Raw genomic sequence first — 17818 nt, forward strand, 5'->3', positions numbered from 1 at the left:
TTTGCTCGCATTCATTTCTATCTGAAGCCTCATCACTCTTATATTTTCTAAATTTCAAATTATTCATTGTGCATTATAAGTGATGATATTTTGCAGTAAAGTATTGTATCTGTAATAAACCTTGTTGATTAAAAAGTAGTCATGATTCTCCTACCACCAAAACTATTCAATAAATTTCAATAAAAATTAGTCAAAAAATCTGGTGTTGGGCACTCACACAACTTTCCTTGCCGTTATGAAAATTTATCACCTGACGCTAGTGTTCCCGCGCATCTCAAGTCTACTATTCAAAGATCCAAGCCAGCTGGTGACAGGACAATGAGGCTGGAGACACACGAAGTTTGCTATCTCTCCATAGTGAATGATTTAATAGAATCAACAGTTTGTAATTGAAACAAAAAAATTTTCTCGAATTTCGAGCTTATTTTCAATTTTAGGTGAAAATGTTACTGAACATTAATTAAAGAGATTTTCATGCACAATCTTTTCCACTTGCATTTTTTTTTTTTTAATTGTATCTAAAGCCTGATAATTGGGAATCTAAAATCAAACTTTGCATAGATGGGGCGGAGCTCCTGAAATTTTTACAGATATGGGACGTGTGGCAGTTGAAAGAGCTTATCAATGACTATTTTGAGTATAAATTTGATCAAAATTGTTGGAGCCGTTTTCGAGAAAATCGCGGAAAACCCTGTTTTTGACAACATTTTCTCCATTTTATCCACCATCTTGAATTGCATTTGATCGAAATTGTTCGTGTCGGATCCTTATATTGTAAGGACCTTAAGTTCCAAATTTCAAGTCATTCCGTTAATTGGGAGATGAGATATCGTGTACACAGACGCACATACACACACACACACACACACACACACACACACACACACACCACACACACACACACACACACATACATACATACATACATACATACAGACCAATACCCAAAAACCACTTTTTTGGACTCAGCGGACCTTGAAACGTATAGAAATTTGCAAATTAAGGTACCTTGATTTTTTTCGGAAAGCAATACTTTTCTTACCTATGGTAATAGGGCAAGGAAAGTAAAAACATTTAATCGATTTTTCTTGTTCTTAAGTCTTAGTAGGTTCGTAATCATTTTTATTAGCACATTTTTGTAACATTCATAATATTTTTGTGATATTCATAACATTTAATTCGATATCCTCAAATTTTACAAAATTAATAGTAATTCCAGTGATGCTCGAATTTTTATTTTAGTAATGCTTTCCCTAATTCACTTTTCTATAAAATGGAGTAGTAATTATATACATATTTATTTTTCGTGAACAAATATATGTTGTAGAACTAACATTTTGGTGAATCATTTGTTTTGTAATTTCACTAATTTGTTTTACTATATAATTTCAACAACCCTTCGTTTTACTTTTAAATTTGAGATTATTAGAACATCGCATGCTTATGTAACTGGGAAACTTTCTTATTGTTTCTTTCTGTTTTGATTTTAATTTTCATCTCTCGCTATTTCCTGAACCAAACATTCATATCATAAAGTATGTATCACCTGATAGTCTCCTTGTTCAGTGTTTTATTCCCACATTGTTTATTGCATTGCTTTTTCATTGTTGCTTGATGCTAAATTTTTGTTTTTAGTAGGTTAATAGTGCACAGTCATAAATTTGTTGTGAGTTTGCTTTGTGTTTCTGTTTATTATAATAATGATTTGCAACTCCATCGATTTTAAGTGCGTGTATTACTGTAATACATAGAATATGATTCTCCGTGAGAACGTTTGGGAATTTCCATTCTTGATTTGTAATTCTCTGGAGCATGATGTTCGATTCATAATCCAAGGCATTCTCCTAAATCCTATATTATTCCCATGATCTAATCTAAAGATACTCGTACTTCAAAAACTCGTCAATTCTATAAAGATACACAATAAATCGTTCAAAAGTTTGTCAAATTGTTTCTTTCTTGTTCTTTCTTCAATGACTTTTTCAACAGACTTCGTAATATTACTGTATAACCATAACTTTTCAACAACATTGTAGAACACGCTTGAACTTGCCTTGTAGCCGTATCGTAAGAGTTTTATTTCTGAGCCATATTAAAACTTTGTTATTTCTCGTTTTTTATTCGGCAGTCTTTCACGAAATGAAACACTGTTGTACTCTGAAATAGGAAATGCTATTTTATGTTATTCTAATAGTAATTTTATTTCATGATTGGTTGTATTATAAGCTCATTAAATTATCAAATATTTTATAAAAAAAATTTGGCATGATTGGTTGTATTATAAGCCCATTAAATCATCAAATATTTTATAAAAAAATCTCTCATAAGATATTAGTCTACTACGGGTCTAACAAGGGAGTTGGTCAAAAATCTCTTATAGAATATGTTATACTGCATTGGGGCCCGTGAAAATGAATTTTGTTGACTTTCAACTAATAAAAATTAGTTGAATTAGTTAAATTAGGCTAATGAGGAGGATACGAATTCTTTGCCCGCACGGATCTAGTCTTTTTGGCCAAGTATGTTTCCTTGACTTGTGACATTTTGGAATAGCTTATGAAGTTATTCAGTAGAATAAGAGTATAGTAGTATAATTTGAGTATAGTAGATTGGAGTATAGCAGATTAGAGATTATAGCAGATTTTAGTTGAGAATTGATATAAGCAGAAATATAGTATATTATATAGCAGATTAGTAGATTAGAGTATATTATTATGAAGTATAACAGAAATAATATGAGTATTTCTAAATACTATTACTACTCTTAAGCACAAAATAGACGCTCAATTTTATTTTACATTATAGTAGGCCTACTTACTTATAACATCAGTCCACAAAAATAAACACGTCATAGTAACTCCGGCCTGATTTTATAGGTAGGTACTTTATTGTACAATAATGTTGAGAGTCTATTTCGTGCTGGATAAATAAATGATTAATATCCAATTTGTTGTGAAAATGAATTGAATATTTGTGTGTTTATATCATCAAATGAGTTGCATACCCATACTTTTCTCACTATTAATTTTAAAACACTTATGTAGGATATTATTCTATAAATCAATATCCTGTTACAAATCAATAAAACTTTTATTAATTTCACACATATTTTACATTTTCATTATCTATACATTGAGCTTTTCTCGTAAAAACTAACTTGTTTATTTATTTAATTAATGATGTAGCTTTTTGAATTAGTCACATTATTACTTTCATATGATGATAACCATCATACGTCAAAATAGAATTACCATCGCTACAATCTCATATCCTACACTTATGAAGTGAAAAATGCACTTGCTATTTGCTGTAACAATGTTAGAAATGCACTTGCTACACCCTGGTGTAGTTCATTATCAGAATGAAGTAACTATTTCTATATTATTACAACTCAACTGTAATGGCAGCTCTGATTAATGTCTGAACTGTTATGAATCGATTGAGTATGTGTTGATTGCAGAGTGGCAAGCCGAAAAAGAAGAAGAAGTACAAGAAGAAGGCGCCGAAGCCCCGCCGTCCGCGTCCCGGCCAGGTGCACATTGCCACCGCCCTCGACGGCACCACACTCTTCTGCTGCCCCGAGTGCAACATGGCCTACTCGGCCAAGGACCTGCTCGAACAGCATCTCGTCTCGCACAAGATCGAGCGCAGGTCAGTGACCCCCATGGTATAGGGCGTTTATGTTGACTATTTCACTGTTAACTCAAGCCGATAGTCGTAGTAGTTCTATTCCATGACGCTAGTCTCTCATACTTCGCCGTTCTTGGATTCTCCCCCCTGCCAAAACAGTAATAATGGACAGTAGTCGACAATAAATGACCTATAACATGAGATTATCTATTTCTCATAATTATTAGATTTTTAACAGAAGTGGTTTATTGTATTATTTTATTATGCTCTTATAGACTGGGTTCCTTTACTGTTGTTTGTTGTGTTAAATAATTATGAGAAGAGAAATTATCACAAACTTGAAATGTTTGTTTAGTTTCTGTCCTCATTAGATAGTCTTACCAATATGTATAACGTTTTTAACGGTTAACAATAAAGCAAACAATTCAGCAAATCATGATTAATCAATACTGCGAGTTGAATCAATATTGTTGTTCAGTAAGTTTTTAGAATTAACACATCCTATGCATTATCCTAACTTCTCAAACCATGACTTATTGCTTATTTTCCTCATTACTTTCATGGTGTAAAGGTGATTATATTGAAATAAATCAATTATGGGTTTGTGTTTTCATAGAGATAAATTTAGTATGGGTTCATTTAAAAAGTGTAGAATTAGGTCTTCAACAATGAGACTCTAGTGATCTTGTAGCTGTGTGAATTTTTATCATGAGAATTTATTTTTCTGTTGAAAAATAATTTTCCCACAATTAGATTTTACTAACTTGCGTCCGGGACCCAAATTTTATGCATGATTGAGGTATTCTCACGGAACTGTATTTCCGTTAACGATGGAAAATACATGAGTATTTGGGAATATTTCAAACTTGCATTATTTTTTTCCCACGGAATTATGTGGACCGTTGTCTCGTTGATGGAAGAGGAAAATAATTTGCTTGGAAAACATTAGTTCCAATCAAGTCGCGGCCGGAATAATATTGAAATCCAGAGGTGGCCTCGGATTTCGAGGGCCCAGAATTTACGTGTTTTAATTTGTTAAAATGAATCATTTTAGTACTGTATTATGTTTAAAAATAGTTTATTTAATAATTAGGGAAGTTAATGTGTAAATGTTTATTGAAAATTCTAGTGAAACTAAAAAGTGATAGATATATAATTTGAACGATGGTGAGTGTCATTATATTTTCTAGCTCTTGCTAAAAATCCGTGATTGACCGGCTCCCCAATTATTTATTTGAAGTGGAGAAATGAGTAAGGTTCACGCTACCATCGTATACAGTTAGAATTCCAGACGAAAAGTTAGCAAAATTTTAAAGATAGTTTTCTTGACATATAGAATATGTAATAGAATATTTTCGTTTATTTGTTGTTTAAATTTCTGGTAGATTAGTTCAGTCAATAAAATTTACAAGTCAAATAGAATGCAAAAGTTTGTTGTTTATCAAGTCCCATGACTCGCCCTTTAGAATTTAGAGATCTCTTATTTCTACCCCATCTGGGGGCGGTTACAATATCATAGCTTCTGAGCTCAATTCTTGCTTAAATTGTCTTTTTCCCTCTGAAAACATTGTCAATTCGTTTTGATGCAAACAATAATCTTCAAACAATTTTTTCTTTCTACTTTACATCAATATTATGTGTTTTTATCACTGATTATATTGTTTGGGTTTTAATCAATATTTTACAACTTTCATATTTTAAATCTACGTTTTTTGTTTGATTTGCAGGTTTATCTGTGATATATGTGGTGCTGGGCTGAAGCGGAAAGAACATTTAGAAAGACACAAACTAGGGCATAATCCAGAACGTCCATACATATGTTCTGTCTGTTGTAAAGGTATGCGATTTGTCACATTCAATAATTCTTCTTTAATTCTATTTCTCTCTTATGCTCTCCTATTTTACAAAATAATTTTTTCAAATAATTACACAAGTAAGATGTAAGTTGACACGAGCTTAGCGATATACAGTGGTCCTAAGCAAACTAAACACATTGCTGACAGGTTAGAACAATGCCTGTTGAACTATACCATATGAAGGAACACCGCGAAAAAATTGTTCATAGTACAGAAAAAAAGCAGTAAGAATCATCTTGAGAATAGGTTTCTCAACATATTGATCATTTATGGACTCTATATAATGGAAATTATTCTGACTAAAATTCAAAAACTAAGAATATGTTAACCATCGGTATCATACATGCTCAAAAAGAAGAAGAAGTACAAGAAGAAGGCGCCGAAGCCCCGCCGCCCGCGTCCCGGCCAGGTGCACATTGCCACCGCCCTCGACGGCACCACACTCTTCTGCTGCCCCGAGTGCAACATGGCCTACTCGGCCAAGGACCTGCTCGAACAGCATCTCGTCTCGCACAAGATCGAGCGCAGGTCAGTGACCCCCATGGTATAGGGCGTTTATGTTGACTATTTCACTGTTAACTCAAGCCGATAGTCGTAGTAGTTCTATTCCATGACGCTAGTCTCTCATACTTCGCCGTTCTTGGATTCTCCCCCCTGCCAAAACAGTAATAATGGACAGTAGTCGACAATAAATGACCTATAACATGAGATTATCTATTTCTCATAATTATTCGATTTTTAACAGAAGTGGTTTATTGTATTATTTTATTATGCTCTTATAGACTGGGTTCCTTTACTGTTGTTTGTTGTGTTAAATAATTATGAGAAGAGAAATTATCACAAACTTGAAATGTTTGTTTAGTTTCTGTCCTCATTAGATAGTCTTACCAATATGTATAACGTTTTTAACGGTTAACAATAAAGCAAACAATTCAGCAAATCATGATTAATCAATACTGCGAGTTGAATCAATATTGTTGTTCAGTAAGTTTTTAGAATTAACACATCCTATGCATTATCCTAACTTCTCAAACCATGACTTATTGCTTATTTTCCTCATTACTTTCATGGTGTAAAGGTGATTATATTGAAATAAATCAATTATGGGTTTGTGTTTTCATAGAGATAAATTTAGTATGGGTTCATTTAAAAAGTGTAGAATTAGGTCTTCAACAATGAGACTCTAGTGATCTTGTAGCTGTGTGAATTTTTATCATGAGAATTTATTTTTCTGTTGAAAAATAATTTTCCCACAATTAGATTTTACTAACTTGCGTCCGGGACCCAAATTTTATGCATGATTGAGGTATTCTCACGGAACTGTATTTCCGTTAACGATGGAAAATACATGAGTATTTGGGAATATTTCAAACTTGCATTATTTTTCTTTCCCACGGAATTATGTGGACCGTTGTCTCGTTGATGGAAGAGGAAAATAATTTGCTTGGAAAACATTAGTTCCAATCAAGTCGCGGCCGGAATAATATTGAAATCCAGAGGTGGCCTCGGATTTCGAGGGCCCAGAATTTACGTGTTTTAATTTGTTAAAATGAATCATTTTAGTACTGTATTATGTTTAAAAATAGTTTATTAATAATTAGGGAAGTTAATGTGTAAATGTTTATTGAAAATTCTAGTGAAACTAAAAAGTGATAGATATATAATTTGAACGATGGTGAGTGTCATTATATTTTCTAGCTCTTGCTAAAAATCCGTGATTGACCGGCTCCCCAATTATTTATTTGAAGTGGAGAAATGAGTAAGGTTCACGCTACCATCGTATACAGTTAGAATTCCAGACGAAAAGTTAGCAAAATTTTAAAGATAGTTTTCTTGACATATAGAATATGTAATAGAATATTTTCGTTTATTTGTTGTTTAAATTTCTGGTAGATTAGTTCAGTCAATAAAATTTACAAGTCAAATAGAATGCAAAAGTTTGTTGTTTATCAAGTCCCATGACTCGCCCTTTAGAATTTAGAGATCTCTTATTTCTACCCCATCTGGGGGCGGTTACAATATCATAGCTTCTGAGCTCAATTCTTGCTTATATTGTCTTTTTCCTCTGAAAACATTGTCAATTCGTTTTGATGCAAACAATAATCTTCAAACAATTTTTTCTTTCTACTTTACATCAATATTATGTGTTTTTATCACTGATTATATGTTTGGGTTTTAATCAATATTTTACAACTTTCATATTTTAAATCTACGTTTTTTGTTTGATTTGCAGGTTTATCTGTGATATATGTGGTGCTGGGCTGAAGCGGAAAGAACATTTAGAAAGACACAAACTAGGGCATAATCCAGAACGTCCATACATATGTTCTGTCTGTTGTAAAGGTATGCGATTTGTCACATTCAATAATTCTTCTTTAATTCTATTTCTCTCTTATGCTCTCCTATTTTACAAAATAATTTTTTTCAAATAATTACACAAGTAAGATGTAAGTTGACACGAGCTTAGCGATATACAGTGGTCCTAAGCAAACTAAACACATTGCTGACAGGTTAGAACAATGCCTGTTGAACTATACCATATGAAGGAACACCGCGAAAAAATTGTTCATAGTACAGAAAAAAAGCAGTAAGAATCATCTTGAGAATAGGTTTCTCAACATATTGATCATTTATGGACTCTATATAATGGAAATTATTCTGACTAAAATTCAAAAACTAAGAATATGTTAACCATCGGTATCATACATGCTCAAAAAGAACATACGCCTTTCGGCAACATATAAGACAATTCTTTGAAAAACGTCCCTCTTACATGGTAGCTAAATTCTTCAACCAGTTACTAATTAATATCAGAGAGAAGGATGGTGCGGATTTAAAGAACGAATGAAAAAGACATTAGTTACAATAAGCCCGTACTCATTGCAAGAACTTCTCAATTGATTATTGTAGATTATATTTTTATTTTATCATGTCATTATTATGTATGAATGCAATGATGAATAAAGAACGATTCGATTTGATTAGCCGATTTATTTACAGTATTAATTTCGGCTTTATTTATATTCATGTTTCAATGATCAATATTGAAAGTAGTGTTTTTTCAATCAACGATAAAATTCATATACTTTATAACATGTTCGTAGATGGAATGTATGTATGTGTGTGTGTGTGTGTTGTAGGGTTTAAGCGCAAAGAGCACCTGAACCTGCACTTTGTGATCCACTCGGGCGAGAAGACGGAGGTGTGTCCCGAGTGCGGCAAGGGCTTCTACCGCAAGGACCACTTGCGCAAGCACGCGCGCAGCCACCTCACGAAGCGTGTGCGCGAGGCCACAACACTCGTGCAAGTGGTGCAGCAGACCATGACCGAGGGAGAGCCGCAGCAGCCGCCGCCGCCGCAGGAGACAACCACTGTGGTGCTGCCCACGGCTGCAGAGACCGGTGCCGCCGGCATGGCTATGCAGCACCAGCAACAGCAGCTGCAGCAGCAACAACAGCAGCAGCAGCAACAACAACAACAGCAGCAGCAGCAGCAACAGTCAGTATTGCCATAGAGAAAAGATAGTATAAGGAAAAATATTGGTTGAGTTCACATAACTGTTCGAAAACAGTTATGTGCAACCATACAGAAAAGAGAGCATAATATTAAATTTTATCTCCATTAAGATACAAATAAGTAATCTAATCAATAAAATAATATTACATGGTACATAATATAATAATAATACATAATATTCAAAAACACAACATAAATTTACTACAAATATAAATAAATTTAATTTTTCGGAAATCAACCTATTCAACTATGGGAAACCCATGTTCTAGAGCAGGTTTAGTAGTAATAAATTAAATTTAGAGTGGCTTACATTAGGTAAGTGAGCTCACATATTGTTCGAAATTATGTTTTCTATATTATGTCTTCCAGTTTTTGTGATCCAGTTTTCTAACAGCGCATTTTAATTTTCTTGAGTTTTCTATTATCTTGATGTGTACAAGAAGTAAATTGTGGAGTTTTGGTGCCAGGTGGTTGAAGTGTCGTTGGTATGTTGCCTTCCTAGCCACGTTCGTGATAAGAAGCCTTCTATTTCTTGTGTTGTGATAGTGGTTTCTGTTTTGAAAGGTTTCTGGGTTTTTGTGTAGTCTGCATAAGAAGATATATTATGCTATAGGCAGTTTATGGTCCGAATTTAAAGACGATTTTCTGTTAACTCAAACCAATTACTGTCAACTACTGTACATTATTACTGTTTTGGTCGGGTAAGAGTGTAAGAACAGCGCAATATGAGAGACTACCAGCGTCACATAGCTTCACCAAAAACAACTACTATAGTGAGACCCACGTTAACATGACAGTGGAAAAAGATAGCAGAAAAACGTTGCCGATCCTCTCTGTCTTGTCAATGCCTTCTATAGACGGTAGCTGATACCGGTTTATTGATGTTATATTAACTGTTCATTCTCATTTAAAATAAACAATTATATTTTATTAAGCAAGAAATGATATTTTTCGATAATTTCATAATTGATTTTCATAATTGAAGATGACATATTTTATTAATTAGTTATTAATTCTACATTATTAAAAGACGATCTGGCAACAGATCAAAGCGAGAAAGAGACATAGCTTTATCTGCTTTGTTGAATGATAGACAACGATAGCAATACCATTGCTAATAAAACACTGTCATTATAACGTGGACCTGACTATAGGACTATCGGCTTGAGTTAACAGTGAAATTTGGAACATGAACGCCCGCCCCCCTATACAATGGGATATCTTGTTGTGCAATCTTTTCTCTATGGTACTGCTCAATATAAAACATATACAGGATGTTAATGAATGAGTATCGGGGGTTTCAACTCTGTATAATATTTGTTACATCAAGCTCACACTTGAAAATAATATGCTCTGTGCTTTTATTATATTTTGAGATGAGATGTTTATCTCAAATCTTAGCGGAAACACGTTCAGAAAAGCCCCAGAGTTAGAAATTGAATGTCGTTAGGTCAGGAGAGCATGGAGGCCATGCATAGTAAGCTTTGATTTTAATTTAGATCTACGGAAATTGAAGATGAACATTATATTCACTTACACGAACACAAATTAGTTATTAATACAATTACAATACATATAGCAATGGCTATTAAAAATTATAGTTGTATCATACCTTTTTCCGGCTGTTTTGTTTTTCTTCTAATGTATGTGTTTGAATTGAATGTGTTGACAGTGAGGAAAACTTGAGCCACCACGTGATAACTCTGGACAACTTTGTGGAAGAGTCGTGCGGGGAGGAGAACACATGACAGAGCTGCTAGCGACTGTCGTCGGGCAGCCGCGCGACAAGCCTCAGGCGACACCTGCTGCAGCTACAGCAGTCGCCGAGTCGCGCCACTGTCGTCCTACTCTCCACACAGGTTGCTACCGACCAATGAACCGATCCGATCACATTCAGGTGACAATTATGTGATTCACTCGCCGCTGGACCGCGTCGATGAGTTTTCTGCTAACGGTTGTGCGAATCTTTCTATCTCTCTTTCTCTATCTTTTTCTCTCTCACTTATATGTGTGCACGTAATTGTGGAACTGGAGCTGTATACAAGAACCGTTCCTGTATCAGTATGACAGAGTTTTATTGTAGACGAACGATTATTATGTACGGTAAAGCAAAACTCATTCGGTGCCCCCAGTTTGATAGATTGGATAAATCAAATTTATATATGAATGTATATCTTAATAATTGTACACTTGATGATGTATTTGTACTAATAGAGAACTACCGTAGTACGGATTGTTTTATTTTTACGGACGTGTTTGTTGATATTGTCGTGTAACCTGCTGGTCCAGGTTTTGTATCACTGTTGTATGTTATCGTGCTTATTTTTCTTGTTAGTGCAGCGGAGTAAGATACTCACGAAGACTATTAATTCTTTTTGCAGCAAAACTTTGATTTGAACTTACTATCGATGTTTGGCGTTTGGACCAACGGTATTCTATTTTCCAACCCTTAATTCCAGATTTTTTTCAATTCGATTCAATTATTCCATAGAATTAATTCAATTTATTTATTACTAGCAGGTAAAACGTGCTCCGCAAGGTTCTAATTAAATAAAAACTTGACCTACTAAAATCTTGAAAAATTTATTTTAAATAGACCTATAACCATCCTCGGTAAATCAAGGATCTATTTGCAAAATCTCAAGTTAATCAGTCCAGTAGTTCAGAGGTAATGATGCGTCATTCGTGAATTCACGTGCATAAGCCAATTCTATTATAGATCAATAAATAATGATTATTATCAATTTTATTTATTTAATGTATTATTGAATTTAATTTATTTCTTCAAAAAATTGAGGTAAAATATTTCCCCACTTAAACTATTGGTTACTGTGTGTGCTAATAAAAACTAAAAATCTTTAAAAACTAAAAGTTGCTGAAAATTAATCGAATTTATTTCTTAACTTATGAAGTTCAGCCTAAAAAATAGTAACTTGATAAAATAAATATCAGCACCAATCAAATAGTGAAATCGTCACTGTGTTTATAATAAAAGCTGGACTTTATTGTTGATATCAAATCTTTTGGGTAATCATTTGTTCTTGTATGTTATTTAAATTATGAAATTTACTGCCGACTTAATATTACCAACCTACCTGTTTTGTGAATTGTATTATTTAGACCCTTTCACCCAGGGTAGAATTCTCTTCATTTCTTGATGGTATGAATTGAGTCAGCTGGGGTCTCTTTCAAAAGACTGAAGACATCTTTAATTAACTGATATTGACTTTTGTTAATGAACTTTTATATTGCCGCCTGGTGAATATTGAAGATCTGAATTGTTATACATATTTGACAACTTTGTTCCTCCGATATTTCATCAAGTCTTCTAATAGGTAACAAGGAGGCCTTGGTCCATTGAATAGTCAATAATTAATGTATGGTCCAACTTGCTGTCCATTATATACATTGGCTTTTATTCATATACAGTATATAAATTTGATAACTTATCTTTCTTTTGCTGCTCTAGTAAGAAAAATAATAGAGATAATTTTAGTCCAATGCTTGTGATTTGAAATCACAAAAATGAATGCAATACATTTATTCTAATACAGTTATTTTAAACACTGTCATCAATCATTGTTGTTATTAATTTGTTGTATTATATTCGCAATATATCATGAATAATATACCATCCTTATTGTTTGAAATGTAAGATTGTGAGTACTTTCATCAATGATCTAATAGTTCCCTCTGTATATTTAATTCCAATCTATTAATATGTTTGTTATATTTACATTTTTACTTATAATTTGAAACTGGGAGAGATATATTGAAGTAGAGCAATTTCAGGAAAAGTAATTCAGTAGCCATCAACTGTGTTGAAATTTCAAATTGTCCCAATTGCCCAAACTCTGGATCATTGTTAAAAATCGATTCAAGTTTTTAATTTTGAAGAATAACATATAAAACAGTCATACGTTAGTCGTATAATATAGACCAGTAGTATTAGTAGTTCTTATCCATGTCAATGAACAAAGGAAGGATTTTATGACTTAGCCAGCGGATAGCTGAATAAGGAAAGGTGTCTTCTTCATTGGAAAGGTGATTTATTTATACCATCTCTGACTGATATGAACTTCAATATCACTTCCCGGTGCACCAGAGTCCACCAAATATTTTACTACGACTCATCTGTCATCATCGTTTTTCCATAAGGTTCATTTTTCCATAAGATACTTAAAAAAATGGTATTCGATAAAAGAAAACATTTCACAGCTTGAGAAATGAACTTTGATATTTGAAGTCAGAGTTTTGTGGTAATGATAATATTTATTATTTCAATCATTGCTACTGATTATAATAATCTTAAACTGTAATGCTTTCAGAATATTATTACGTTGAAAATTTCAATAAATTCCTCAATGAACAACTAAAAATTATTATTGTTATCAATTGCATTCAACTTGGAGAATCCCAATAAAATCATTCATCCACCTTCAAATTTTAATACTGTATTTAACACTGCTGTTATCTCAGTAGCCTTAAACTCGAGTTATTATTCTGCTGAGTGTGATGTCCTATCCTTATTATCGGGTAATGAGAAGGATTATGATGAAAGATGAATAGAATGGTTTCAATTGATTTATTTTGCCATTACTGATTGTTAGTAGAGCCTGCCATCAACCGACCACCTTATGCTAAAGTTCATCACTTTATCTGAGTTATTTGATATCAATCCTACCGCTGGGCTAATCACTTCCCGACAAATAATTGTAAACTATAATCTTAGCTGAGACGTCTTGCAATATTTACACCTTTAAATTTATAAATATAGTGTGAATTTTCCAAAAAGGTCACTTCACTACTTTGGCGTTGGACCATATGTTTACATAGGAGTGGGGCATGCCCGACGTCTGTCCCCCCTGTGTTAATTGGGCCCTAGAGCTTAGTCTCTCTGTATTGACGATGTTGGCTTGCAATATTTCGAAAACCGAATAAAAACTATAAGCTTATATTGTTCAACTTCAATATATCTTTGTCATATTTATGCCTCATAAAAACTTATTCATTTAACCTCATCAGTGAACAACTCATAAATAACTGTTTTCATAATATTATCGTTCCTCACATCCATTTCATGTCATGATCAATAAACTCTACCCAGTTCATTTATAGAACTGGATAGTAACAATTGTAAATAAAATTATAATCTGTAATTAATAATAGAAATTAAGGAAATTTGAAAGCAATGAAAAAGCGGGAAACTTACGATGAGCCTTACAGTTCGTGTTACTGTTACAAGAGTAAATGTTCAACTATTCTCTATCGTAAGATTCTGTTTAGTTTCAATTTAATCATTTGATTGGTTTTAATTAATTAGTATTATCATTGTAAATTACACAATCATTAGTTTTATTATATCATAATTTATTATTTTATTACAAAAAAATATTAGTTGAGTTTTATTTTTTCTATCGATTACAATTAAAAAATATGAATTGTTTTATTTATTTATTAACGATGTATATAGAAAAATTATTATATTAAATTTAATGAGCTGTAAGTACGTAAATGGTGGAAGTCACAAAATTGTTATTATGTTCATCAAATGAGGAGAAACAGACTCTAGTGCACTGAGGTTATGGGTATTGCATTGCATTCAACTCCTACATTGACACATTTTTATCGTTTAGTCGATGTTTGTAAAAATCTTCCTACCTGACTTAATAATTCAACTGAGTTGTTATTTCAACCCTGTCTTTACTGTAGGTTTAATCAATGCACTAAAGTAAAGCACGTAATTCACAACTTGAAACTATTATTTAGTTTTGGTTCCGGTTTATTGCTCTTAATCAATTTCGGATATTATTTAATAATAAATGTTTATTGCCAAAAAACATGAAGAATACAAAACAATAATATTTTTGGCGTGGCTGGAATAAGAGAAGCCTTGCTCTATTTAATTCGATAACTTTATAATCTTGTGCTGCCCACTGGACAGCTGGCTGTCCAATTAAATAACAATAATATATCTGTATCAATGTATCCTTTACCGTTCGATTAAAATGTTATAAAAAAATATAGTTCTCAACGGAAACATTCTATTGAATCTTGATTGTTCTAGATAATTAATTTAAATTATTCAAACACGTTGTTGAAAAAATTCAAAGAGGAGTTTATTTATAACAATTTTAATTCAACTTTAGGCTTATTTTAAACAGTATCCAAATCAGAATTATTAGTTGATTTCCGAAGTAATAGATATTATATACATATATTATTTTAATGGCCAAATAAAGAAAATATACAAATTCCACATTTTATTAGACAATAAAATGCACATTTTAATTTAGATTTTTTGCATTTCGCTTTTTATATTCTTTACTCAACAATTATCTAATGGACAGTTTGTTATCTTAAACTCTTATCTGTGTATTTCTTATTGGTTTTAATCATGAATTTTTCTGACACTATCTTTTGACAGGCATGTACCTGTTGAAGTGTGCTTTTTATTACCATTGCTTGTATTGTACTGTAATTTCTCATTTACATCGTGCAAAGTTCACATCAGTTTTGGACTGTCAGTTATTCCTAAGACCGTCTGTCCATTATATAATATTATATAGATTTACATTTACGATAATAGTACTGTATCAAGTTTACTATAAAAGTACTGTATTGTATTTATGATGACTTATGAGTATAATGCATGAAGGTTGAAGCCTTAGTGCTTCATTGAGCTGTACAAATAACTTGATCTGTTGGTCTACATTGCAGTTTATACAAGAAAAAGTACTCATCCAAAGTAAATAAGTTATTTTTTTATAGAAGTTAAACGAGATATAGAAATAACTTGATAAATTGTACTTCAAAATAGGGTTTCTAAATTTCCTTGAGAAAGTTTTTACTAATTTTAATAAACAAGTTCTATTACCCCTCTCCATCCATGTCCTACTCCGAAATGTTGGGTTCTTGATGCTTTGAACAGGTTGATTTTTTCAAAGTGTGTCAAGTGATGAAAGTGAGCCATGTCACCATGTGGTGCAGAAGATGTACTTTTTCATATTGCAATCTAATATGTCTATTTAAGCTCCAAGTGAACTATTGTTCAAATAATTACAGTATGCATTATTTATTTTCATACTATGAAATCTTGCCGTATACTCCAAAATCAGTGACATTGATAGTCTTCCATTTCTAATAACCATCAGTAAGAACTTCTTATATAATTTCACCTGGTTAGATTTCTATATTAATTTGGTGTAATACTTATCTTTCATTTATTTCTTTAGTTCACTTATTTATAATAAAGTTGAATGTTTATAATAATTTCATGAATATGTTATAACTGTTATTTTCAATATAACTTTTTTATTATATGTAATGATATAATATTGTAAGTAGAAACAATTTTTCAGAAATATATTACTATTAGAACGATATGGTTGTCTTCTTTTATTTCTACATTTTGTTTTTCTGTACAATTATTTATTTTATGACTAGCAGGTAATAACCCGAATTTGACTTATGATGCTTCATAATATAGGGTCAACGTTATAATGGAGGAAAATAGAAAAACAGCGTTGTCGATTCTCTGCCTTGCCACTGCAATTGATTATCAATTAAAAAGAAACTATTTTTCAATGATTGAATACGGGTACTGTAATTAATTTTCATAATAATTGAGATAAAATATTTTGTTAATTAATTACCGTACATATCTGCATTGTTGTAAAACGATCTGGCAACGTAGCGGAGTTAGAAGATGATAGCGTTATTTGCTTTGTTGAATGAAAGACAAGGACATCAGCAACACAGACCAATGTTAATCAAGCTGTCTAACGTGGACCTCATTATACCATTACCAAACTTACATAAAGCTACTAATGTGCAGTTTATATTAATCAATGTGTAATTGTAATATTAGCAATGTGTAAAATAATCAATGAACCATTATTCTCCTATATTCCATTCCAATAGTCCAGTCACTATACAGAGTGGGTGAAAAGTCCGAGAACGGCTCAATATCTCATACACAAAAGCAATTTGACGGTGGGTGTGATTGGGGATCCTACACAAATTGAAAATACTACTTTACCATGACTTTGAAAATCTGGTTCGCCATCTTGAATGCAACTTTATTTTTTTAAATAGGAAGGTGGTCATGCGATACATGATTTTGATACAGAATTGCAAGAAAAAATGAATGGCGGAGACCGCATATCGATATCTCAAACAGTTTCGAATATATTCACATTATTAATCAATAATATTCAAAGCAGAAAAGAGAAAAAAGTATGAGAACGGCTTAGTATCTCATGAAAGAAGGTGGTCACTCATGTATTTCATTACTGATTTGCATGGTATTGATTAATAATGTGAATATCTTCTAAACGGTTTGAGATATCGATATGCGGTCTCCGCCATTCATTATAGTAGCTTTTATTTATAAATATCTGACTGCTATGTCGTAATTAATTGTTCATAAATAATGATAATATTTATTTTATTCATGCATGAACATTTTACATAAAATGTTTTGCATTTTTAAGTTACAATAAAATCATACAATTTGTCAGGTCATTAAAATGTCCGTGAATATTTGAAGTCCAAGAATAAAGATGACACCATCTTAATTATAATTTCACTAGGTTCATTTCTCACAGTGTGTATGAGAAAAACTCCAGCAAACTGTAGAAACATCTCTCTTGTAGCCAATTCCTCAGTAGTCTCTTGAATGTTCTGCTATTTGAAGTATCGAGAATTTTGATAGTGCGTTTAAGATCCTTCGACTGACATGCTCTGGCTTAGCTTCAAAAAATCTTGTTCGATGAGATTGGAGTCTCAGCATATTCCTTGCCAATGTGTTGTAG

General features: G+C 32.4%; 1 protein-coding gene across 1 annotated transcript in view; it reads left to right on the forward strand.

Annotated features, from left to right (window-relative positions):
* Window positions 1-16385, forward strand: part of LOC111044318 — a 43370-nt gene extending 26985 nt beyond the window's left edge. The window contains exons 9-14 of the mRNA XM_039435158.1: window positions 3461-3651; window positions 5358-5570; window positions 5826-6014; window positions 7720-7829; window positions 8627-8984; window positions 10675-16385. Of these exons, the coding sequence (XP_039291092.1) occupies window positions 3461-3651; window positions 5358-5570; window positions 5826-6014; window positions 7720-7829; window positions 8627-8984; window positions 10675-10750 (1137 nt within the window). The 3' untranslated portion in view covers window positions 10751-16385. The remainder of the gene's footprint in view (window positions 1-3460; window positions 3652-5357; window positions 5571-5825; window positions 6015-7719; window positions 7830-8626; window positions 8985-10674) is intronic.
* Window positions 16386-17818: the final 1433 nt, after the last annotated feature.

Source organism: Nilaparvata lugens, chromosome 8 (assembly GCF_014356525.2).
Source record: "Nilaparvata lugens isolate BPH chromosome 8, ASM1435652v1, whole genome shotgun sequence".
Taxonomy (NCBI): Eukaryota; Metazoa; Arthropoda; class Insecta; order Hemiptera; family Delphacidae; genus Nilaparvata; species Nilaparvata lugens.